Source organism: Gasterosteus aculeatus, chromosome 3 (assembly GCF_964276395.1).
Source record: "Gasterosteus aculeatus chromosome 3, fGasAcu3.hap1.1, whole genome shotgun sequence".
NCBI classification, from domain to species: domain Eukaryota; kingdom Metazoa; phylum Chordata; class Actinopteri; order Perciformes; family Gasterosteidae; genus Gasterosteus; species Gasterosteus aculeatus.
Genome location: NC_135690.1, coordinates 3084513 through 3107893, shown reverse-complemented (window position 1 = coordinate 3107893; position 23381 = coordinate 3084513). Strand labels below are relative to the sequence as shown.

Here is a 23381-nt window from a genome sequence, read left to right as displayed (position 1 = left end):
TATGTGAAGCCCGGGAAGCCTCGAGGGGGGGCAAGAGGCAGCCAGTAGGGAGTCATTACCCAAACCAAATAGACTCTTCGTCGGCTGTTTTGTTTTTTTTCTGTTCGAGTAAAGCATCAACAGGAACAACCAATAGCTGATAAGATGCGCCGCCCCCTACCGAAGGTCCCATTACAAACGCCTTGGGAAGGAGAAGTCCCTGAAGAGTGGTCGGGAACCCTTAAGGACCGTTTAGACGGGATCTGCTGCCTGGGACCGAGGACCCATTTGTCCAGCGGACAGATGGCAGCACGTGGGCTGGGGATTTGGTGACGCTGGCATCGACCAATATCCAGCTGGTCTGTTTTTCATAGCGGTATGTCTAATTTGGGAGGGAAAACACAATTTTTTCCTTTTTTTTGGGATCCCCCCCCCCCTTCCCACAGAGACACTTTGCCCTGAAGCATCCAGCGATAACAAGATAAACGACATCGTTAAGAGGTGTAAAGTATCGGTTTACAATTATACTTAGTTTATTTGCTTTGTATGCTTTTATATTATAGTTCCACTAGACAAAACAAAAACTACGGTATCCACCAAGTGTGGGGTTCTTCCTCTGGGAACCATGAGCACAGGCCTACCAACTCTCACGGTTTCGCCGTGTGACACACGCTTTTGCATGTTTTCACACGCACTCACGCCACCCAACCAATTTCTCACGGCAAAAAAAAAAATCTGATTTTGGGCCGAAGCGCGTTCGTTCCTTTTCAAACTCCCCGACAATAGATGGCGCTAAGGAGCGCATCTGTAAACCCATTCGCTGCATAGACATCCTATTTACCCCAAAGAGTCCCGAAGTTAGCAACAGAAGAAGATTTTCAAACAGACACAACCGCGGGAGAAACTCAGGAGGAGCAAAGACTAAGGTATGTTAATGACATGTGGTTCAATTAAGTACTCACTCTCTTAAACTTTAAATCTTGAAAGAAATTATTTGTTGTGTTTGTGCGTGTGATTTTGAGTGGTGAATGTAAACTCAGCTGTCATAACAAGCAGCACTGCTGCTAATCTAATCTTAAACACAGGTCTATTAATTAGGCTATATTGTGGTACATAGACAGTCATTGAGGCACAGCAATAGTTTTCTGGTTGAATGTTCAGCTCAAGTCTAGAAGGCCCAACAAGTCATGAGCAGATGAACATAAATCAGAATAAGTTCAGGCATACCACCCAAAAATCCACGAGAATGCATGAAATAACATCTACTTAAACCAAAATGTCCTGGGGGTGGACCATCAGCTATGTCTTTGCTTCACAGAATGTAACCAATGTTGTCCATCTCCAGTAGGCCGCCCCTATCAACGACTTTGGGCCCCACAAACCACCAGAATGCAGGGTACAACATGGGTACTACGCCAAATGAATTCCAATTTCCTGATATTTGAGCCACCAACGTGTGTGGCTGCGTGCGCGGCAAAATTTTGGTCACCCCCGACAAAATCTCACTCCAAGGTTTTTTGAAAAGTTGGCAGCTCTGATGAGCATATGTGCAAAAATATCTGCAAACCTATCCAATAAACACATACATGTAATGTAAAATAAAAGAGGAAATTCAAAACGTGTTTGTGACGCCGTATTTCATGTGAAGTTAATTCACTAAGAAGCTCACCACACCCGCTCATTTCTATTTATCGAAATCCCATTTCTACTCCGTCAGCAGACTGCTCACCTGTGATACTAGTTTTTAACCCTGATTTGCAAGTGCACGCGCTTCGGACGTCCACCCCGTCCCCTGCATTAGTGTCTATATCCAACTGTGAAACCCGGCGACAGGGCGCGCACATCGGCGCGAAGCAGCGCCCATCCTCAGTGTCGGGGGGGGGGGTTAAAAGAAGAAACAGCACGCTTCCAATTAAAAGACGTGTTTCTGCAGTGCGGGCGGAGGCAGGGAGCATTACCAATGAAATGTAAACGCACCGTTACAACTCAGGAGGCACAATTACTGAGGCTGGCGGTATGCAATTAAATAGTGCTGTTTAGACAGCGCTAATACACGCAGGACACACAGGGGCGACAAAACACAAAGGGAAAAAGGGATGTACCTCACAACCCCACAGCTGGGGGAACAGATGACTGAAATGTAAACAGCAGCGGTGGGAAACGACTATAGAACAGAGGAGAGTGAGCAGATAAAACTCTTTAAAAAGGGTCAATTCGGAGGCATGCCGCTCACCGCCTCAAAACCTGCAAAAGGTGGAATAAAAAAAAAAAAAAAAGCTGCACTCTTCAGGAAAAAAAAAAGAAAAACTTCACAGGTTTTATTGTTGAAGATCATTTTCCAGTGTGGGGTCCAAATTAAACGTATGCAGAGCGAGCACCGCATTCCTCCCACACGGCATCAAAGCGTGTCGGCCCCTGAGATCTCCCTCTGTGCCGGAGGAGCTCGCTGGCACCGCTGGAGATGTACAATAAGAAGACAAGTAATACAAGTGGAAATCAAGTTTTTATTTTTATTCATGTGTCAAACCATACTGACATTTTAGAACATCCTAAACACTAGTAGAAACTCCCAACTCTCCCCAGTCGCCCCTCCACCCCCACGATACGACACGACTAAGCCTGCCCCTTGTACTGCTGGTGCAGCATGAGCACGTCATCCTGGGACACCCTGGTCCACCCGTCGCTGTGGACGTGGTACAGGTTGACCTGCCCCCCGCTGTAGGCGTCGCGGAACGTGGCCTGGTAGATGGCGCGGCGGCCCAGCTCGCAAGCCTCCTCCACCGTCAGGTCCTGCCGCAGGCCGCTGTCGATCACGCCGTAGGCGTACATGGAGCCCGAGCCCACGGCGAACAGGTCGCCGCACACGCGGTTGCCCTCGGAGTCGACGTAGTAGAGCCCTGGGGAGGACAAAAAGGCATGTCAGGAGGGTGGGGGGGGGGTAAGGGGGCAGGGGAGAGAGGGTGTTAAGGGGAGGAACGTCCTTCGTTCCCCTGGCTCAGGTGATGAGCTACGTCAGGCAGGCTGAGAGCGAGAGAAAGAGAGCGACTAGGAATAGCTGCAAGCTCTCAAAGTGGAGTATGGCTGGCCGATATGAACAGCCTCACCCCTTCATGTAAAAACCAAGCCAGACGTGGAACCTGCTGACAAGGCACGGGCAACATCGTTGCCCCGGGGGCTCAGCTCCGGGTCTCATTGATCCGCAAACAGGCCAAAATTGAACTATCGACCAGCAACCCAGATCCGTGCAAGTGCACTCCGCATAAGGGAGCAGCAAAGGGGGAAAAAATGAAATAAAAACAGCGTGCTCACATCTTCTGGACATGACACATTCGTATCCTCACACACACTCCAATTGAACATTTCCCTGGAACCTCAAGGTCCACGCACACGCGCGTGCAGAAAGACCCAACAGACCTGTGAGCGACAGTTTGCTCCACGCTTCATGGACACACGCGTGTCGGTATCCGTGACACACTGGCTCGGGCCTTAACCCTCAGAGTGACGTGGAGTGGGTGACAAGCCAGCCCCAGCTTGTAAGCCCGCCCACGGCCGGCCCCGCAGATGGTGAAAAAAAAAAAAAAAAAAAAGACAGCCTCTGGAAAAAAAAGCATGTTTTTCACAGCTCTGAAAACCTGTGAAAATTATACTCTTGCAGAGAAATGCACGCAGGAAATTTCCCGATATCCACCGCTCAATCTCCCACATTAAAAAACACTCCGAAAATGCCCTTGGACTGCACATCCTCGCTTGCCGACTAAACTAGTGACAGTCTATTACGGATGAGAGCCACTTGCTCTTTTGGGGGAGAAAAAAAAGAGGGAGCATCTTACCATTGCTTTCAACTGGCAAATTGCAACTTCCTCAACCCGTCGTTAGCTTGCCATGATAATCATCCCGTGCCTGTCTATGCAGGGGGGTAATTTGCCATTCTGAGACCCGTCTGTTCCTCTTGAAAAACTAAGGGACTCGTTAAAAACATAACAGACGGGGAAGGGGGGAGGCCTCTCGTGTCGAGTGTGACGGTGGTGGATGAGGACTCTTTAGGGGGTCCAAGTATAGCTGCCGAGCGGCACCAAAAAGCACTTTCCACATCCATTTCCCTTCCCAAAGACACCTGGGTCTTTGTGGATCCCGACGCGCTTCTGCTTAATGGGCTCTGCGCTTCAAACACTGACGTAGAAAAGCATGCAGCCACTGATGAATGCCGAGAAGAAAAAAGGTGTGGAGCATTGCAGCCAACAGACTGCTCCCACTCAGTCAGTCCCCTGACAGGTGCTTAAGGAGCCCTGCAGCTGGCCGGGGGTGGGGGTGGGGGGCGGGAGGAGCACAGGCTAGCATCAACTGGGTCAGTGTCGCCCTTCCCACAACAATTCACCGCTGGATCGGGAGCATAACAAGAATAAATTAAAAAATAGCAGCAGCAGTTGAACAGACCTGGGGGAAGAGGGGGGGGGGCTACCTCGAGGGAGTGGTGGTAAAACTGACACATGGGTCTTCTGGCAAGGTCTCAAACCCCAATGTGGATTTTATTTGTTTTGCTCATGGGGGGGAGCAGCATTGCACTGCACACATCCCCTTCATGTCCTTGTGAGGAGCAGTGCAGGGGGGGGGCGCGCCGCAGAGAGGAGTCTTTCGGAGAGCAAGGCCTCCACGGAGTTATCAAGCATTTAGCGTACACTGATTACGAGTGTCATAGTATTCAGTTTTATTGCATACAGGCGGTTTTGACATCTTCCTCAACAAGGACGTTATTCGATTTCTCTCACACGCAGCTTCAGACACCGACTCCATCGAGGGAACGAGGGCTCTTGACTTGATGGTAGCCGGCTAATGAGCTCTCCGTCTAATCAAGATTGATTTATTTACATGACATTTGGCTCTACAGTCGGCCATTGGCATCATGGCGGCCGTTGCAGAGCGCCACGCACATGCTGAACCTACGCAGGGATCATTATTTCCCGGATTGATAGCTCAGGACTTGACGCACGCCATTCGGCACACGGGCGGGCCAACATTTTTTGTTTTGTCTAGCCCTCTCTGCTCCGCAAACGAAGCCTGTATTGATTGCCGTGGGGTGCACGTGCATTACGCCATCCGATCCAATTGTCCGGAACCCGGCGTCCATCATGGCGCCGCATTCTGGCCGGCGCGCGGTCCCGGCTTCATTGATTTCTCATTACTGGGTCAGTGTGACAGCCTCTTTAAGCACACCTTCGGTGATGTACGGCCTCACACGGCGTGGTGGTGGTCGAAAAGCCGCGCCGTACAAGAGGCTGCAGTACCACCAGGTGGGGAGGTCTGGGAACTACGTGGGCTTACGGTTAAAGCACACACAACTGGGAAGCCATATGAATTGACGGTCCCTGCATGAAAGGGTTGTACATTGAAAAGAAAAACTTACGTTCTTTAAAATGATCTCATGATTAAATGTTGATTGTCAGTTCTTTCTTGTATCAAGACAGTTGAAGTCCTTATCCTGCACTGCAAGAACAGAGCTATATATAATGTCTTATAATATTGAACAGCTAACCACTCTAGTTAAACCAGAGTTTGGAAAGTAATGGATGCAATTAATATGTTCTTTAAGGCTAAAGCACATGGCAGGTCTTTTGTGACCAATACCCCTGAAACTGTATTTAAATGAGTGAATTATTTTTGCTCCTTGCACAGGCTGTAAATCTAAAGTAATGTGTGAAAATTACAGGGTGCGAGTGGGCAGTTAATGTATGCGTCGATACAGGTTTGATTAGGCTTGATCAGCTCATGTTTCAATGGTGTTGCTCATTTTCTGTATTTTTATTTGTTTTTAGACTGCTGGATGGACAAAGGAGGACATCACCTTGGGCAGACGTCGTTCTTTTTACAAGGAGAGCGCTTTCATATACAGGGGTTGTATTTACCTGGGCCTCTCTTGTCCCAGCCGCACACCATGGTTCCCATGCTGAGTCCCATGCCCTTGTACTGGTACACCATGTTGGCGAGCAGCTTGGAGGCCGCCGCAACCGAGATGCGCTCCTTGTTGCGAAGCTCGTAGATGCGGCACTGGCGGGCCAGCAGGCGCTCCCAGAAGCTGCAGTCGGCAGCTCCACCGGCCATGGTGCCCAGAAGGTAGGGGTTGATCTCAATCACCTTCTTAACCGTCTGCGAGGCGATGTAGGCGCCCGCTGTGGCCCGAGAGTCCACCGCAACAATGACGCCATGCTGGAACTGAGAGAGGCAGCCCCAGGAGGGAAACACATTAATGGCAGTACACAACTGCAGAAGGGGGACACTCACACCGATGGATCAGCGATCGGTTTTATTCCCCATGAGCTACCTTCTATTCCTATCTAGACAAAGCAAGCATGTGCGGCTGTTCTGGAACTGTGCAAGAAGAGATATACGGCTAAGCTCGGTCTGAAAGCTGCAGGATAAAAAGACCTTTGCTCCCTCTAAAATCCTCCATCAGTTAAGTGGCAGTAACAGCAGCTGTACGGCACTAAAGACAGCAGATTTCGGTCAGCGAGAGGAAGCAGTCTGCTGGAGAGGTTTTCACCCCCCCCCCCCCCCACACTCAGGGATTAACGGATAAAGTTGATTTATTTTATCTTATTTTTTTCCACAAGCGACAGCAGGAGACTTGGTCCAGTATTTAGATGGCTCTGCACTTCTCAAAGGGGAAAAGCTTCACTGTGATAACAGCATATGCCCCCAAAATACGGCTTTATTATGAGTTATAGTGCCACAGAACACTATGGTGTCCTGTGGCACAGAGGCAGAAGGTGTTTCATACTATAATCTTGTTAGTTGCAGGAATTTATTGCTGTGCTCTGTTATTTTGTCCTATGAGATTACAGTCCTTTTTCTTTCAGTGGAACGCAAACACCTCTGACCTCTTTTCTTAGACTTGTTTAACCCTTTGCAGCCCAAATCGGCAAGAACACTTTATATTTTCCATTCTCTTTTTTTTATATGAATTCCCACCTTATTCTTATTTTAGAGTTTTATTTATTGGATACTCCTGGTGTATTTATTTGATGTCTAGTTCTGAACAAATATTCAGATTGTCTGATATTGAAACAAAAGTGAAAAAATATTTAAGTAAAAATCTTTGACATACTTTAAAAATCTGTGGCGCAGCTCAATATCCATGTATTGGAACATAGTTTAATTAGGGATGAAAAAACATTTTCCAGAATGCAAAACTGTTTTTTTTTAATCTGGCATACGGTGTTTTAATGACTCAACCAACGTTATGTTGAACGCGTTGAAACAGTTAATAACATTTATAACACGCCTTATAGCAATACAACAAATCACCTATACCTATTGCAGATGAAACCATTTCGTTAACAATCAAACTAAAATATGTATAGATAATATACATATTGATCAGATGCATAACTAACGTTATGTCAACATAAGGGATGAGTAGATGATGCACAAGCGCCATTTGCAGGACTGTCGCCTTCCCATTCATGCTCCCGGAAAGACTATAATGCATCTGGGACACGGTAAAGCTGTGAAGTCCACACAGTGATGACTAGCTTACGATCACCGACCGGCTTTTGGAGCTAGACACGATTAACAAAAGTCACCACAACGCTGATGGTGAAGTGAACGTCTGCAATGAGAAAGCGGTTTGTAGCTATGCTAGCATGCTAACGGTTACATGCACCAGTCAACGTAGCGTATGTTGAATCCTTCAAAATATAACGTACCAAACAAACACCTATGTTAACAGCTACTATGATTCGTTTACGTTTAACAACAGATTGCTACAATTAGCTAACATTAACTTACTTTAAAAGCCAAAGTGGTGGTCCCATGCAGGAACTCTATTTTCCTCTCGACTCCGTCCTCGTCTCCACCACACAGAGGGTTTCTAACCGAGAAACTGAGGCCGTTTCCCGGCGTGGCGTCTAATCCCAGGCCACTCTGTTCGGGTCCGCAACCAAAGCCAGAAGTTTGACAATTATCAAAAGAAAAATTCGCACAATCACGGTTCAACACACTAGCAAGTGCCATCTTTGAAAAATAGTCCGATGAACAAGCAACTTCCGCCGGACACGGGGCGAACGTTTATTGAGTCGAGGTGTGAAACCCCACAGCGCCCCCTGCTGTTGGGCGGACAGCGGATGTGCTGTTGCGATGAAAGGATAGATGAAAACATGAGATTTTAGAATGAAGGCTAAAAAAAGCTTGAAAATACTTATAGTAAAGATTTATTCTAGCTATCTGACAAAAGTGGATGAATTGAGGGAGATTCTAAACTCCTAAACCTAAACTATACCCTCAGCCACCTCCTGAACCGACATTGTTCTACTTCATCCCGAATCCTCTGATGCGGTCCCTCTCTTTCTTTCCTCTGCTTTTTTCTCCCTTCCCTCCATGTCTCTGTAATATTCCTCTCTCAGGTCCTCTCTCTTCCTTTGGCTCCAGCCTAGGGCTGTGATGTGGAAGAGGTCCACGCTGTTCCCCGAGTAGGCGTCCCTGTGAGTGGCTCTGAACACTGCTTCCCTTGCCAAGGAGACAGCCTCTTCTTTACTTAGGCTCCACCTTAGTCCTCCATCCAGGACTCCATAAGCATAAGGAGATCCAGAGCCCACAGAGAAGACGTCCCCCTGCAGCCGGGCTCCATCGCTGCACACATATATCAGCCTCGGGCCACTGTTGGGCGATGTGGAATGTGCCCTCAAAGTAACGTCCTGTCTCCTGACAACAGCTAAGGAGCGATCATCAGCAGCAGAGGATGAGTCTTCTGACCTCATTGCACAGTTGCCGTTACCTGTCTCCTCATCCCAGCCACACAGTGTAAGAGCAACACACAATTCAGTCCCTTTAAAGGGGTGCAGCATGAATGACAAGAGCTTGGCGGTGCCTCGTATCGAAAGGCGATGTCTGTGCCTCAGTTGGTAGAGTCTGATCTCTCTGGCTAGAATTCGTTCCCACAGCATGCAGTCCGCACCGCTTCCAGAGGAGGTGACCACTAAATGGGAGTGAATCGGGGTGATCTTGTGAACGGCTGGGCAGGCAACAAGTCCCCCGGCACTGGCCCGTGTGTCTGCAGCCGCAATGACACCGCCTTGGAAGATGAAACCCAAGGTTGTTGTTCCATGAGACAGAGGGAAAGGCCTGCGGACCATCACTGAGTTGTTGGCTGGGGAAGCAGCCATTGGAGGTCTGTGGTGGAAAGGGGCAGAGTTCACCAAAGGTGGCGACAAGAACTCCTGTAGGTTTCCCCTGTTTGTTCCAAATGTATTCAGTCTCTGCAATCCAAAATTGCATAAGTCAGTCATGTGGAAGGATGCTGCTGTATCTTCGAAATGATAGGCAGGAAACCACTCACGATGCACAGAAGTGTCTCTGAAGCCAGAAATATTTTCCAACGCCATGATGTGGCAGATACCGATAGATTCTTGTGCCTCTCGAGTGCCTTTTCCAAAGATTGGTGGGCAAAAAGTAATGATTAAACCAAAGTTCTCCTTTTGAAAAACTGGTCTGAAAAACAGTATTTAAATCCAGCGGCAGACAAGTCTTGCTCATCTGACTTCTATTCTGAAGAACCAAAGTTCGCCTTTTATAGCCCTCTCAAATACAAACACACGCACAGGCCTGCATTCAAAACAATTTGAATTGAGATAAGTGCAATTTTATCCAGCCTGCTGTGAAAATGATATCAAGAGAAGCCCTTTTCTGCAAACACTAATGTTTTGCAGAGTGGCAGAGTCATCTTTCTAGTTGTGTGCAAGTTCATACATTTCATCATTTTCACTTTGTTGTTAAGTCACCGTCCACCAACAGCAGATCTTCTGACAGACTTAATTTCTTTCCTCTTGTTCTCTACTATATAACCTCAAGATATAGAATTTAGTTCTGAAGGAATTGAAACAGACTTAGGGCAAACAACATTTAATTTGATTGAATACGGATACATTTTTTCTAATTATTCTGAAAAAACGGTTACTGTTGTTTATTTCTAAAATAACTAAATACAACTGTGGGATGTTTAAAACATGTCCGGTTAAGTTTTGATAGTAAAGATGAAACGTTGTTTTCCGTTTTCAGAAGCTGAAGACCTTGGATGCGAAGTCATCGTGGTATTTTACGATGTATACAACTGCAGCGCTTACAACGCCATTTCGGGTCTACGTCACGTTGCTGCCCAACGGGCGTTATGCTCCCCGCAGATCCAAGATGGCGTCCGTTTCCCCGTTCGCGGTATTTAACAGACGGTCCCAAGTCAACCCATTCAGTCGGCTAAAATCATGGCGTCCGGCAGCACGGGGAGCAGGGTATCCTGCGGGAGAGATTTGAACTGTGTGCCAGAGGTAGCCGACACTTTAGCTGCGGTCGCCAAACTTGGGTGAGGATACTACTGCACCCTACACGTTCAATTTAGGTTGTTTTGGGTAAGACGGAGCCTAAGAGGAACCCACTGGTTAGCTAGCAACATGTCAATGCGTGATGCTAGCTGAGCTAGCCGGTGAATTACCAGCACGTGCCCAATCACAACGAACCATGATACTGGTGCGAAGTGTTTATTTTACTGACATAGGCTGTTTGTATTCGTGTCTTCGGTCTGGGGGGTTGTTAACTAGAGTGATTGTATGTGTTGCACCTCTACCTGGCACTATAAACGATAACAATGCTGAAGTGCGATGCGTTCTTTCCCTGCGTCCAGGTTTGACTTCCTGTGCATGCCGCTGTTCCACTCGAGGTTCAGGAGAGAGTTTGAGTTGGAGCCCGCTAAGTCCCGATCCGGAGCGCACACTCGGTCAGACCTGCTGCTGTGTGGAAGAGGTCTGTTTTCTATTGTCTTAACTGGGTTATTATTAATCACTTTTGAATGGAGTTTTAGAAAGTAGCGCGACAAAGCTGGTATTAGATGAAAAATACATATTTTTAACAAAGCTGACAAGCTATAATCCTTACATTGGCTCCCAGTATGTCAGAGAATTAATTTCAAAATCCTACTGCTCACATATAAATCACTACATGGTTTAGGGCCAAAGTATATCACTGATATGCTTCCACTACATAAGCCTTCAAGATCACTAAGATCTTCTGACACCAATCTGTTAGTGATTCCCAGAGTAAATACAAATCATGGGAAAGCATAATTTAGTTACTACGCAACAAACAGCTGGAATAAACTTCCTGAAGATTTAAGAGTTGCCCCAACTCTGACCACGTTTAAAACAAGACTGAAAACTTTTATGTTCAGCTTCGCCTTCTGCTAAATTTTACCTACATTGCACTTTTAACCTCTGCCTTTTAATTAAACAATTTAAATAAGATTTTAATTTATAATTTTATTTGCTGTTTTTAATTCTTTTAATTCCTGCATTTTATTTCACTTTATTGTATGAAATGTTATAATGTGAAGTACTTTGAGTCTGCCTTGTGTATGAAAAGTGCTATACAAATAAAATTGCCTTGCCTTGCCTATATTGTATCATAGACACAGAAACAATACATTACAACAGAATGAATAGTTAGTTGTTGTGCACCGTAAACATGTTTACTTTATCCATTGGTCTGGCTGTCATACCATCACTAACAGAATAAAAGACCGGCATCTCAAAATTGGCTTTTATATATAAGTACAGTATTTTTGATCAACATCAGTGAATGCCCCCTTTCCTTACAACTAACCGTTGTGCTTTGTGTAGATTGGAATACTCTTATTGTTGGGAAACTCTCTCAATGGATCGACGCAGATTCAGAGTTCGAGACAGAGCGCCGAAACTCAGAGGCTGTAAGTTCTTCAACCTGGAAAGTTCTTCATAATTTGAATGTGGACACTATTAAAAAAAATAGTTTGATCTCCAGATTTTACTATCTTCTCCAGTCAACCCCCTCTGAATCTCTGTGTATCATCGGCGTCTCATCGTTCCGCCCCTCTTTGTTTCCGTCCAGGCTCTGGTCCAGGAGTTGAACTTCTCAGCATACCTGGGTTTGCCGGTTTTCATGATCCCTCTGAAAGGCCCAAACTGTGCCAATTTAGCCCGTCTGCTGCTTAACCACATCCACACTGGACACCACACCTCAAATGTAAGACCAGGCCCAAACAAACGCAACATGCACATGTACATTGCTTTCTAACTGGCACCGCTAACTGTTGTTGTCGTCCAATCAGTTCTGGTTACGTGTCCCGCTGATGGCGTCAGAGGACATGCGGGAAGATCTGATTGAGAATGAGCCGACCACTTCGGACGAAGACACAAGTGTTGATGAGAAGACCTGGAGCTGGTTAGTCCGCTTCCTGAGCTGTCTGGTGCCGTCTGCATGCTAATACAGCTGCCATCGATTTCCTTTAAATCCGTGACTCATTTTGTTTACATCCCTCTCTTCCTTTAGGTGGCACTCATTTAGAACCCTCTGTGATTACAACAAGAGGATCTGTCTCGGTGAGTGAGAGAGGGAGCACACTGAAGCACCAGCCTGGGGCAAAGTCAGTGCATTACAGAGAAATGGTTATGTGTTGTGTCTGCTACTGAAAATGTTTTTTGTTCTTTTTCTTTTATTCCTGAAGCCATTGAGGTTGGAGCAGACATGCCTTCAGAAGCGGTGATTGATAAGTGGCTCGGGGAGCCTATCAAAGCAGCCATACTTCCCACCAGTATCTTCTTAACTAATAAGAAGGGGTTTCCTGTTCTGTCCAAAGCCCATCAGCAAATAATCTTCAGTCTTTTCAAGGTACAATTCTGCAACTGAATAAAACAAAAAACTTCCCAATGCGGAAGTGTTTTATTGTAAACAATCAATTGTTGTTGTTTTTTTAGTTGGAAGCCCAGTTCGTCTTCACAGGCACCAGTCGCCACACTGAGAAGGACTTCCGGTCCTACCTGCAGTACCTGGAATACCTCAACCAGAACCGGCCCGCACCCAATTCCTACGAGCTTTTTGCCAAGGGCTACGAGGACTACTTGCAGTCCCCCCTGCAGGTAAGGAAGTGCTCAGCACCTTTCACATGTTTACAATATAAATGTTATCCTTTAAAAAAAAAAAAAAATTATATGAAGACTGAAATACTGTTCTCCCTTCAGCCACTCATGGACAACCTGGAGTCTCAGACATACGAAGTGTTTGAGAAGGATCCTATTAAATATTCCCAGTACCAACAGGTAAGCCTATTGAACCAAATCCCTCCTCTTCTAGGTCGATACAAATGGTGGCGTGTTCATAGTAGCTAATTGACGCTGATCATCCATTCCATTAGCCAATATCTAATTTGCTCTCCCGTCAACGTGTGCGTCTGTAACTGGAGGGAGAGCTTGTACTGTCAGGACGGATTGTCATTTGTGTTGCACGGTTACACCATCAACGTATTGATCTCCCTGCGTTGTGCTTGTGTCTACAGGCTATATATAAATGTCTACTAGACAGAGTTCCAGAGGAGCAGAAAGACACAAACGTCCAGTGAGTATTTGCACCCAAGATTACATTTTGCCAGCAAAAACTCCTTTCATTGTAGAGCTCTATTTCAAGCCTTTAGTGGCTGAACAGGGTAACATACTAACATAGATATCATTATTCATCTGTAAGGGACATTTCACAGCTTCCTGGCTATACTGTTTTTGCCATAAACTAATTTACACCTGTAGTTCCTGGGCCGTAAACCTTTACATTACATGTCATCCAAAGCTACTTACAATAAGTGCATTCAACCATAGGGATACAATCAGTAAACAGAATAATATTGCTGTTTTGTCTGCATTAAATCTGCAGCAGCTGTCTGAAGTAACTTGGTGCTGAGCTCCAACGCTGATGTGTCAATGTCGCAGGGTGTTGATGGTGCTGGGGGCCGGTAGGGGTCCTCTGGTCAACGCCTCCCTGCGTGCTGCCAGACAGGCCGACAGGAAGTTGAAGGTGTACGCCGTGGAGAAAAATCCCAACGCTGTGATCACGTGAGTGGAATATGTGTCAAAGCTCATGCTGTCTCAGCTCCGTCCTTGTGTGTGTGTGTCCTTTATACACTTTTATTAGGTGGAAACTATATCTGTTAGGTGTATTTCCATGACTTGGTTTAGCACTTTTGGGAAACGCTGTCTTTCTTTTCGATCTCTTTTTAGCTTGGAATGCTGCCATTTGCCGTAGAAGTTCTGAAAATACAAACTAAAACTATTAATAACGCACAGTGAGGCCTTATCCGCATAACATTCCCATGCCATCTGTTTTTGGTTAACAAAAAAAAACAACTTAACAGAACTTTCTGAAAGCGTTTTCCACGTTCAGTGCAAAGATGAAAGCGGCAACACCACGGATCAGCTGAGCATTCGGCCTGCTCTGAAGTGTTGAGCTGGCACTGCACTAGCGCCAAGCCAACCTCCAAAGCGTGAGGATGCCTCCGACAAACGGTCCAACAACTTCCTGTACTTGTTCAGGCTGGAGAACTGGCGCTTTGAGGAGTGGGGGGATCAGGTGACTGTGGTGTCGTGTGACATGCGGGACTGGGCGGCGCCCGAGAAGGCCGACATAATCGTCAGCGAACTGCTGGGATCTTTCGGGGACAACGAACTTTCCCCCGAGTGCTTGGATGGAGCGCAGCACTTCCTCAAAGGTACTTGAGTTTTTGCTATTAGTGTGAAATTTATTATAGGATCCACACATGCAGATGCTGCTGAGGCAAAGTCGTTGTGTGCCGCATCAACCCAGAGGAAAGCATTTGTCCTTCTCCATTACCTTTTTGTTTCATGCGTCTCAAACCCGTCGTTCTCAGATGACGGCGTGAGCATCCCCTGTTCCTACACGTCCTTCCTTGCTCCCCTGTCCTCCTCCAAGCTCTACAACGAAGTGCGGGGGTGCCGGGAACGTGACAAGGACCCGGAGTGCCACTTCGAGACGCCCTACGTGGTGCGCCTCCATAACTTCCACCAGTTGGCCGATCCCAAAGCGTGCTTCACCTTCAAACACCCCACAACAGGTATACGCAAACGCATTGACACGTATAGAATGCCCAGGGACAAATGGATCTTTTTGAAGTTATGTGTGGTGAATGTGTTGACCACTCTTTGTTCTTGTCTTTTCTTCCTTCAGATATGAACAATAACCGGTATCAGTGCCTCACCTTCTCAGTGGGATGTAACTGCGTGCTGCACGGCTTCGCTGGCTACTTTGAGACCACGTTGTACAAAGACGTCACACTCAGTATGTCATTCTTATGAAGAGGCGAGTCATGTCTTGCAACGTTTACATCAAAATGTTAAATGTTTGTTTTTTGTGTTAAAGGTATAAAACCAGAAACTCATTCACCTGGAATGTTCTCTTGGTTTCCCATCCTCTTCCCCCTCAAAGTAAGTCACAAAGACAAAAAAAGGTTATGCAAATTTGAAGAGCATATACCCGTTTGCATTCGTTCATCAACCCAAATTCTCCCCCCTGATAGCAACCCATCTCCATATCCCACGATGAGGATGTCACAGTGCGCTTCTGGCGCTGCAACAACGGGAAGAAGGTGTGGTATGAATGGGCCGTGACCGAGCCCTCCTGCTCCGCCATCCACAATCCTGCTGGACGGTCCTACACCATTGGCTTGTAATCACGACACACACGTTCCTGTAAAAATTGATGGCCGTGTAAGTTGAGGTTCCCACCTATTTTCTTTGTTTTGTTTTTTTAAGTTGAATATCTGGTGTTGTGTAACAAAAGTGCAGTGCTGCGTTTTAAAGTTACCATTGTTGGGCACTTTTGAGTCGGCAAATAAAAACAGTTGTTGGATAAACCAGATTTTTTCCGTGTGTTTTTGAGAAATGTGTTCATCAGGCACAGACATCACCTGTACACAAAGTGTATTAACTGCTGTGAGATCTGGTCAAACACCAACTCACCTGTTTGTTAGTCTTTCTTTGTCCCCTGGCCTATTCTGACCTTAGCCGACATGCACACCTAATCCAACAGAACCTTTTGCCTTATCAAACACGCATTCCATATCGATACTTGGACTGTACTAATGAAATGCCAATCGCCATGACACAGGGTCCGAGGAAAGTCCTGCCATTCAGGTCACAGGGCGTTCTGTTTGGGGCCGTCTCTTAGTACCGTTTTGTTTGTCTTTGAACCATGTCAATAAAAAGTCCGTAACGTTCTCCCTGGGCTCTGAATTTTGTTTGGTGTAACCACGTTCCACAAAGTATTGGGTTTCTCATCATGTAGCTCAGTGGTTCCCAAACTCAAGAATGCCCAATTTGAAATCTGAAAATCTTTTGCGGCCCACCCAAATCGTTAATCACAACTCTGATCAAAACAATGATTAAATGACCTTAAGAATTTAACCTATTTAAAAACGTATTAACCGACAATGTATGTTTTGTATACCACAATACGCAGGCTACTGCAGTCTCTGGCAGCAAATCACTTAAAATTCGAGAGCGCAAATCCGGTTGATGCGCGCTCGTAAATCAAACATCCGTGAGCAAAAGTCCGTCTCGAGCGAGATATTTGCTCGCTTGCGAAACGTGAACTTCGTCGCTCGCGAGGAGAATCTCTGCTCGCGCTCGAAGGAGTTTTCTACGTGCTCTCTGTTCTTTTTGACAGTAAGGGGGCGGAGCCAGTCACCATGGTCTCTACACCTGACTGGTTACATGACATGACTGTTGAATAACGACAGGTGGACAAGAGCAGCCGTTTCGAGCGAGAACCTTATTGTTTTAATAATCTGTTCGTTTAGTTTGTGCTTCATCAGTTAACGTTTCACATAACTAATGTGCCGCATCATAAATATTTTGATATTAATTTCCAACTTTTCAAAATTGAGAATTAACTATTTATTGTAAATTACCTCTCTGGGAATCGCTGATGTAGCTTATTAGAAATGTCTGAATCAGTCTAGAATGGTGGCATACGGGCATAGTTTTTAATGTGTATGGTAAGGAGATTTCCCTCTCTGATTAACTTTTCCCCATGAAATCCCCCATGAAAGAGTTATGGCTCACTCTAACAATGTATATAATACATGTACCCGAAAAATCGAGGTACAACTCGCAGGTTTACTGTCTGATACCTTTTATGCTGTTAGTGTAAATGTATTGTCTCAAGGGTCTTGCACCTTTTGCGGCCGTTCAGGCGTAAGAAAGCTTAGTCATTCTGCTCTAAACTGCAGTCGGAGTGTTTTTCTGCTTCAATGCAAATGTCAAATTCCATTTAACCATTGTAGACACTACAAAAGCTGCTAAATATGCTCTTCAATCACAAATGTCTGATCTGGCTCAATATAATGGAACCGTGTGTTACAAGTGTTCAAAAGATTCTCCTCAATACGTGTGAAATTAATAATCAGATGTATTATGGCAGGAAGAAGCATGATCACATGTGTATGTGTGTCACATACCATGAGACTATGGGAGATTTAATCTAAAACATGCTGAGATGTCAAAGGTTACAGCTCTATTGATACATTTTCACATCATGAATTTTAGTTACTAAGACAGAACAGTTGGTTTTAAAGTGATAAAAATAATATATAGAATATGCACAGCATACTTATATAAGTTCATACACAGTATCAAACCATTTTATGCAGGTGAGTATGATCAAGTAGTGTATAAGCTTACACATTTAATCTCCCCATGTGATGATTCCACGTAAGTTTGGTAACTGGTACTTTTCTTTTCAATCTCAATCATATCAGCTTTATGTCTCAGCCTGATTTAAAATAAGCAAAAATAAGCGTTGAATTTAAACCAGCTAAGAATAAATGTATAAAGTCAATAGGGAGAGGAGCGCTGGGTATTCAATGCTAGAGAGGGCGGGGTTTGAGACGTCTTGACGGCGCTGATTGGTTGAAAACAACTAACTTTTAAATTTGATCAAGGCTATTAAGTACAGGTGTTCAATCATCTCTGCCGTTCAATCAAGTCCGTTACTTTATCGGCAGCTGTCACGGGGTCTCAAGTCACCGGCATCCCAAAAAGGTGAGTCCGCACGTTACTGTTGCCTCAGCTTTATGCAGCAAAGCGTGAGCTCAGGGCTGGTGGTTAATTGTTAATTACAAACCTGCACATTTTTAGCTCGAGCTAAAATGGACACCATCACCATCAAATGTTTCTGTCCGAAAGTTGTACTCTAAATAAATAAATTAATAATAATTCCGCAAAAGCAGCGAGCGCCCCAATACAACTTCGGCTTGTCGACAATGATGACCGGATTTCAGCCATGTCCATTAATAATGGGGCTTCGTTGAGTGTTTTAACTTTAACTTTATGCCATCAGTGTGAAATAACAACGGTCTTATTTTGAATGTAATTCAGCGTAAAATTCACGTTTAGATATCACCCCGGTCTACAGTTACTTTAGTAGAATTCACGTAGGTGAATAACGGTCTTATTTGACCTGCTTCAGTGTAAAACTCACGTGTGTGTTATTTCCACGGTCTTATTCCACAGGTGGAATTCACGTTTGGTCAATAACAACGGTCTTATTTTAACTGGGTAGTCAAGCGATCTGCGTTACGATCTCGGATAATTTGTTCCGAGTGAAATCTTTACCGTAAGCAATCCTGTCTTCTTGTAGTCCAGCGATCTGTGTTACGATCTCGGAGAATTTGTTCCGAGTGAAAACCTAATCGTACACAATCCTATCTACAACCGCATGAAGTGATGCTTTGGAAATATCCCAGAATCATGTACAATACTTTAAAATAAAAAAATAATTCCCCGAACTATCACAACCACTTGATCAGTCATCTGTGTCCGTTATGTTCAACCTTAAACGTACGTATAATTGGAATTTCAACTTCTTACCCGAGTTTGTAGAAATTAATTCTTTTTCGCTGTATACACGTGACGTCAATCAGGACTCTTTGGTTTCCGCCGGTCCTTTCTCTCTTGTCTAAGGAGGTATGAGGCAGGATCATCAGTTGGTGATCCTGGAAAAGGCCTTTTCCCCGGACGGTCCCCTGGAGCCTTGACGGACGGTCAGCGTATCCTGTTCGTGACGCCAAATTGTTGTGGAATATTTCAATAAAACTTGTTCTGGAGAAGAGAATGAATTCTTTCAATGTTTATCTAATAAAAACAGTCTTGGTGAATGATCAAAGTTGCAAAAAGTCCATTTATTGCTTGCAAGCAGGAGGCCAAATACACCAGCACGTATCACAGCGCTCTGTGGAGATGCCGTCTCCGAGCAGTAAAAACGCTGAGTTTTTATACACATAGGAAGGCCATTCTCAGTGGCAGGTAGGAGAAGTTGCAAACCAAGTCGAGATAAGAACCAAGGTTAAGATGAGGGTAACACACACTGCTCCTTTGTACGAGCGCCCGTGAGAGCAAGTTAATTCCCTTTTTCAGACACAGCTGCATATGGAAACCTTAAATCTTTTCTGCTTTTGCACATCAGGGTCAAACAGACACTTGAGACACAGGTTTAGCACAAGCCAATGTTATAACATTTTTACCATTACAGAACGCGCTTGTAGAGCGCATATGAGCCGCTGCAGCGTAGTGGGGGGGCAGTGGCTTTATGGCATGATAGGCAGGCCGTAACAATCAGTCAGGGCAACCCTGATCTCACCCTGGACTGCCCTAGGTCACAGGCCCACCTAAAAGGTCACATTCTTGAGAGACTCGCACTATGCACAAATGCCCCCGACAATCATGTGAATGGAAATTGTATTTTTCCCTTTTTTAAAGCTTAAGCTGAGCATAATGTCTGCAACATCATGCTTTTCAGCCCGAAAATTTGACTTATTTCAGTCATCCAGTCCATTCCTATTGTGACTATACTATTCACAATACATTTATATGGTGGAGCGTTGAGCAAAAACTGTCTCATTGTGTGGGTTTCCACCGGCATTATCGAAGCCATTGGTGTTCGCTGCTATGCAGACTTTGATTCGACCATCCCCAGGTCCGGGGGAGACTACTCCTACACCAAAGACATCTTTGGAGGACTAGCTGGGTAAGAACCAATGCTGTTTGTCTGAAGCTGCTGAGTCTGGGATTTTAAAGGTGCATCGTCTAGTACTTCTGGAGCTCTTTGGGCAGAAAATCACAAACAGGCTTTGATAAATGTTTGCTGTACCTTTTCTTCTTTTTTTTCTTACAGGTTTTTGCTCAAATGATTTGTAAACGCTGTGCAAGGTTTGTTGTAGCCGGCCTCTTTGTAGTTGATGAGAACTTGCAGGAAGTCTGTTGCTCCATCACATCAACAACCTGCTGCTGGTGCTGTCATTCAGGTTTCTGCGTCTGTGGGTCGTGGTGTTGGTTATCTCCCCCACTAACTAGGCGGTGACTGCGCTCACCTTCTCAAGCTACATCCTGCAGCCGCTCTTCCACCCTTTGCCTTCCCCCGGAAAGTGCCCTGCGCCTGCTGGCTGCTGCCTGCCTGTGTGAGTCTGTTGTTAAATTCAAACCAGGATTAGGTGGCTGTTTTTTTTTAGGCTAGGGCATTAAGATAGAGCATGACGCGGCATTCAAACCTCACTTTGGGCATTTCATGAATTTATATAATTTATTAAATTAAATGCGGAGGTGTTCCGTGGCCCCTAGACACCGCCCGACGACTGCGGAGGTGTTCCGTGTCCCCGAGCTGCCGCCGCCGACTGCGGAGGTGTTCCGTGTCCCCGGGCCGCCCACTACTGCGGAGGTGTTCCGTGTCCCCGAGCCGGGCCGACCCCCGGTCCGGGCCAGTACCGGTCCGGGCGACTGCGGAGGGGTTCCTTCCCCCCGAGCCGCCGCCGACTGCGGAGGGGTTCCGTGCCCCCGAGCCCCCGCAGCCGACTGCGGAGGTGTTCCGTGTCCCCGAGCTGCCGCCGCCGACTGCGGAGGTGTTCAGTGTCCCCGGGCCGCCGACTACTGCGCAGTCTTTTAGTGAGTCTTCGCCATGTGCAGGAATGCTAACTCCCACTCCCCTCTAACCACGTTCAGTTGATCTCCACCCTGCTGATGTTGTGCACCAGTGACGTTTACACCCTCAAACTTTGTGGGTTTCATCAACTTCCTCTTCTATGGCATCACTATCGCCAGGCAGATTCTGCTGTGCATCAGAGAGCCTGACATGCATCGACCATCAAGGTAAAGATCACTAGCGAGACCACTTCTGCTTGGTTCATGAACGATGAGCCAATTTCCTGAACCCTTTTGAAATACTTGTCAAAGGTATGGATGTGGATTGGTGACGGCGTAAGTGATATTTATCTTGCGTGCTCCTCTATACCAGCATCTGCGTGTCGTCCACCAGGTGAACCTGATTTGGCCGACGATCTACATGCTGTTCTGGACCTTCCTCTTGGTCTTCTCCGCGTACTCCGAGCCTGTCGTCTCCTGTACTGGTGTGGCTGTCATGTTGACTGGTGTCCCTGTATATTTCCTGGGAGTACTCGGAAAACAAGCCCAAGTGTTGTGATATTACCATTGGTAAGGGGATGTTCTGGTGTCTCCCATTAAAGAAAGTGTTAATGGAACTCTGAGATGGATACCAATGTGGCCTGCCCCTTCAAAGTAAATGCAGAGGTTGACTGGATACACAGATGTTCGTGTATTTGGTCAACTGGCTTTACTTGTAATTAGGTAGTTTTAAAATACAATGAAAAGATATCTTTGACAAAGGTGTAATAAAGCGGCAAGATTTGTTAAAAAGTCAAAATAATGTTTCTGGTTTCTGTCATCCTCAACTGCATCCAGGTAAAATTACTCATTTGTCCCAAAAGCTGTGTTCGGTGGTCCAGCCGGAGGAGAGATGGGAGCCCTGCGAGCCACAAAACAAAGACTGAGACCACAACAATGATAATGAAGAAGACCGATTGAAACATGCATAATCAAACACTCACTATGATGCTCACTTTGGGCTTAAAGAAAAAAAAGTGGTACCTGGGGAAGTGAGAGAAATGAATATACATCTTCGTGTTAGTGTCAAAATATTTTAACATGTAAGTTGTATGTATTGTTAAAGCTTGTTTATACGCTTAAAAAAATTAAAATGAAAATTACCTGATTTTTTTTTTCTTTGGATTTGAACCACGTTATATAATTAATCATGAACAATCGAAGGGTTGCCTTCAAAGAACAAAAATGGTTTTCCCTTAATTCTAGTTGTGATCATCGCTATGGGAGGTTGAGAACTGGCTGGTAGGTTTGCAGTGCTGCAGCTTTAGGGAGGCCTTGTGCGTCTCGTTGTAGTGGTGCTGGTGGAGGCTGTCTGCTGCCTCATTAATGTTTTAGCCACCTGTTGGAACGCCCGGCGTAGAAGGGGCGGAGTCCATACACGATGAGCGATCAAATTGCGGAAGTGTGCAGCTGTGCGAGGCAGGCTGGGTCGGGATTCCACACGGCGCTCCATACGGACGGACAGTAGATTATTTGCTTTCAAAGTAAAAGCCTGAAACTCCTGACTGCCCAATAATGCCGTATTGATTGGACATTTTGGCTTGTTCAAGCCAACGCTTCTAATTCATGCAGTCTAGCTCAATTTGAACTGCTTATCTTTGATATATGTAAACATTTCAACAGTTCACATGGATGAGTAGTTGGGCAACAGTTTTGTCCAGAACCACCACAGACTTAATGGCCGGTGTCAGGAGGAAATGAGACGTAGCTTTAGGGGCATTCGCTCTGCTAGCTGGGTAATCCAGCGTTTGCACTTCAGAAACGCTATTACATGTCATTTAGTAATGCCGTTAAGTAATTCACTACTATTGACCACTTACTCTGTTAAAGTTTGTTAGGAATCTCTTTCAACTCCTTTAAAGAATGTTATGGAATCTTTTCAAGGAAAGGCTACTTGCCCTTTAAAAGGGAACAATTTAGATATCTTTAAATTATATATACTGTGTAACGTTTACAGGAGGACCAGGTATATTTCAATGGTTATATTTATACAAGAATAGGTGTGTACACTCGTAGGCCTAATCATGTTGTAGACTAAGGCCATATGATGTGGCTGTAAGACAGTTGGCCAGATCTCTAGTTAAGCTTTATTTATTACTGTAGAAGTAAACCATGTTCCCTGTAGACCTGATATGCAAGCAAAATTCATCTTATTAGTCAAAACCGTGCTGTTCATTATAACACATTACACATTATGTAGGTAGACAAGCATGATGAAAGATATCTATATAACTTTTTTTTCTCAGTTTAGTTGGTGGGATTTACATTGAACTGACCCTGGCGGCTCTCTTCCACGGCGTTTTTTTTAATGATTTCATGCCACTGAGACAGCTACATAAATACACTACGATGTCCTAGTAATTCTACTACTTAGTACTTGCGTTCCAACATTCACCATGAATTGAGTACGCGTGCTGCTATAATATTTCAAAAATGTCCCCCATCCTGAGAATGACGCATAAGATGATGTATAATGATTACTCTGGCCGAATGCTTTACTTTTTAATTAAACCCCCCAAAATACAGCGGGTCCGACAGACCCACAACACCTGCTGAGTAACAAAAAAAACGTTTAACATTTCAGTACATTCATATTTT

General features: G+C 45.4%; 3 protein-coding genes across 3 annotated transcripts; 1 reads left to right on the top strand and 2 right to left on the bottom strand.

The window, feature by feature from the left end:
• Window positions 1-2463: 2463 nt before the first annotated feature.
• psmb5 (proteasome 20S subunit beta 5) lies at window positions 2464-8083 on the bottom strand. Its single transcript, XM_040171407.2, has 3 exons — window positions 7762-8083; window positions 5880-6186; window positions 2464-2876 (listed from the first exon to the last, which is right to left on the bottom strand). Exons 1-3 carry the CDS (start codon window positions 7984-7986, stop codon window positions 2593-2595), a joined length of 816 nt encoding a protein of 271 aa, XP_040027341.1. The 5' UTR covers window positions 7987-8083; the 3' UTR covers window positions 2464-2592.
• A 202-nt stretch (window positions 8084-8285) lies between these two features.
• psmb11a (proteasome 20S subunit beta 11a) lies at window positions 8286-9353 on the bottom strand. Its single transcript, XM_040171406.2, has one exon. It carries the CDS (start codon window positions 9351-9353, stop codon window positions 8286-8288), a length of 1068 nt encoding a protein of 355 aa, XP_040027340.2.
• Window positions 9354-9566: 213 nt separating this feature from the next.
• On the top strand, window positions 9567-15685 carry prmt5 (protein arginine methyltransferase 5). Its single transcript, XM_040171405.2, has 16 exons — window positions 9567-10324; window positions 10643-10761; window positions 11634-11719; window positions 11881-12015; window positions 12101-12213; window positions 12322-12371; window positions 12497-12660; window positions 12747-12908; window positions 13011-13088; window positions 13325-13383; window positions 13749-13871; window positions 14349-14524; window positions 14684-14887; window positions 15001-15111; window positions 15193-15257; window positions 15350-15685. The coding sequence occupies exons 1-16, from the start codon at window positions 10227-10229 to the stop codon at window positions 15500-15502; spliced, it is 1896 nt and encodes a 631-aa protein (XP_040027339.1). The 5' UTR covers window positions 9567-10226; the 3' UTR covers window positions 15503-15685.
• Window positions 15686-23381: the final 7696 nt, after the last annotated feature.

Excerpts from the sequence above, each read along its gene's own strand:
- psmb5 (XM_040171407.2), bottom strand. The coding sequence starts at position 7,986 with ATGGCACTTGCTAGTGTGTTGAACCGTGATTGTGCGAATTTTTCTTTT. Across the intron at positions 6,187-7,761 it reads CCACCACTTTGGCTTTTAAA|TTCCAGCATGGCGTCATTGT; the intron begins GTAAGTTAATGT and ends TGCCTCTCTCAG. Across the intron at positions 2,877-5,879 it reads CTGGGACAAGAGAGGCCCAG|GGCTCTACTACGTCGACTCC; the intron begins GTAAATACAACC and ends TGTCCTCCCCAG.
- psmb11a (XM_040171406.2), bottom strand. The coding sequence starts at position 9,353 with ATGGCGTTGGAAAATATTTCTGGCTTCAGAGACACTTCTGTGCATCGT.
- prmt5 (XM_040171405.2), top strand. The coding sequence starts at position 10,227 with ATGGCGTCCGGCAGCACGGGGAGCAGGGTATCCTGCGGGAGAGATTTG. Across the intron at positions 13,384-13,748 it reads CAGAAAGACACAAACGTCCA|GGTGTTGATGGTGCTGGGGG; the intron begins GTGAGTATTTGC and ends TCAATGTCGCAG. Across the intron at positions 13,872-14,348 it reads AATCCCAACGCTGTGATCAC|GCTGGAGAACTGGCGCTTTG; the intron begins GTGAGTGGAATA and ends GTACTTGTTCAG.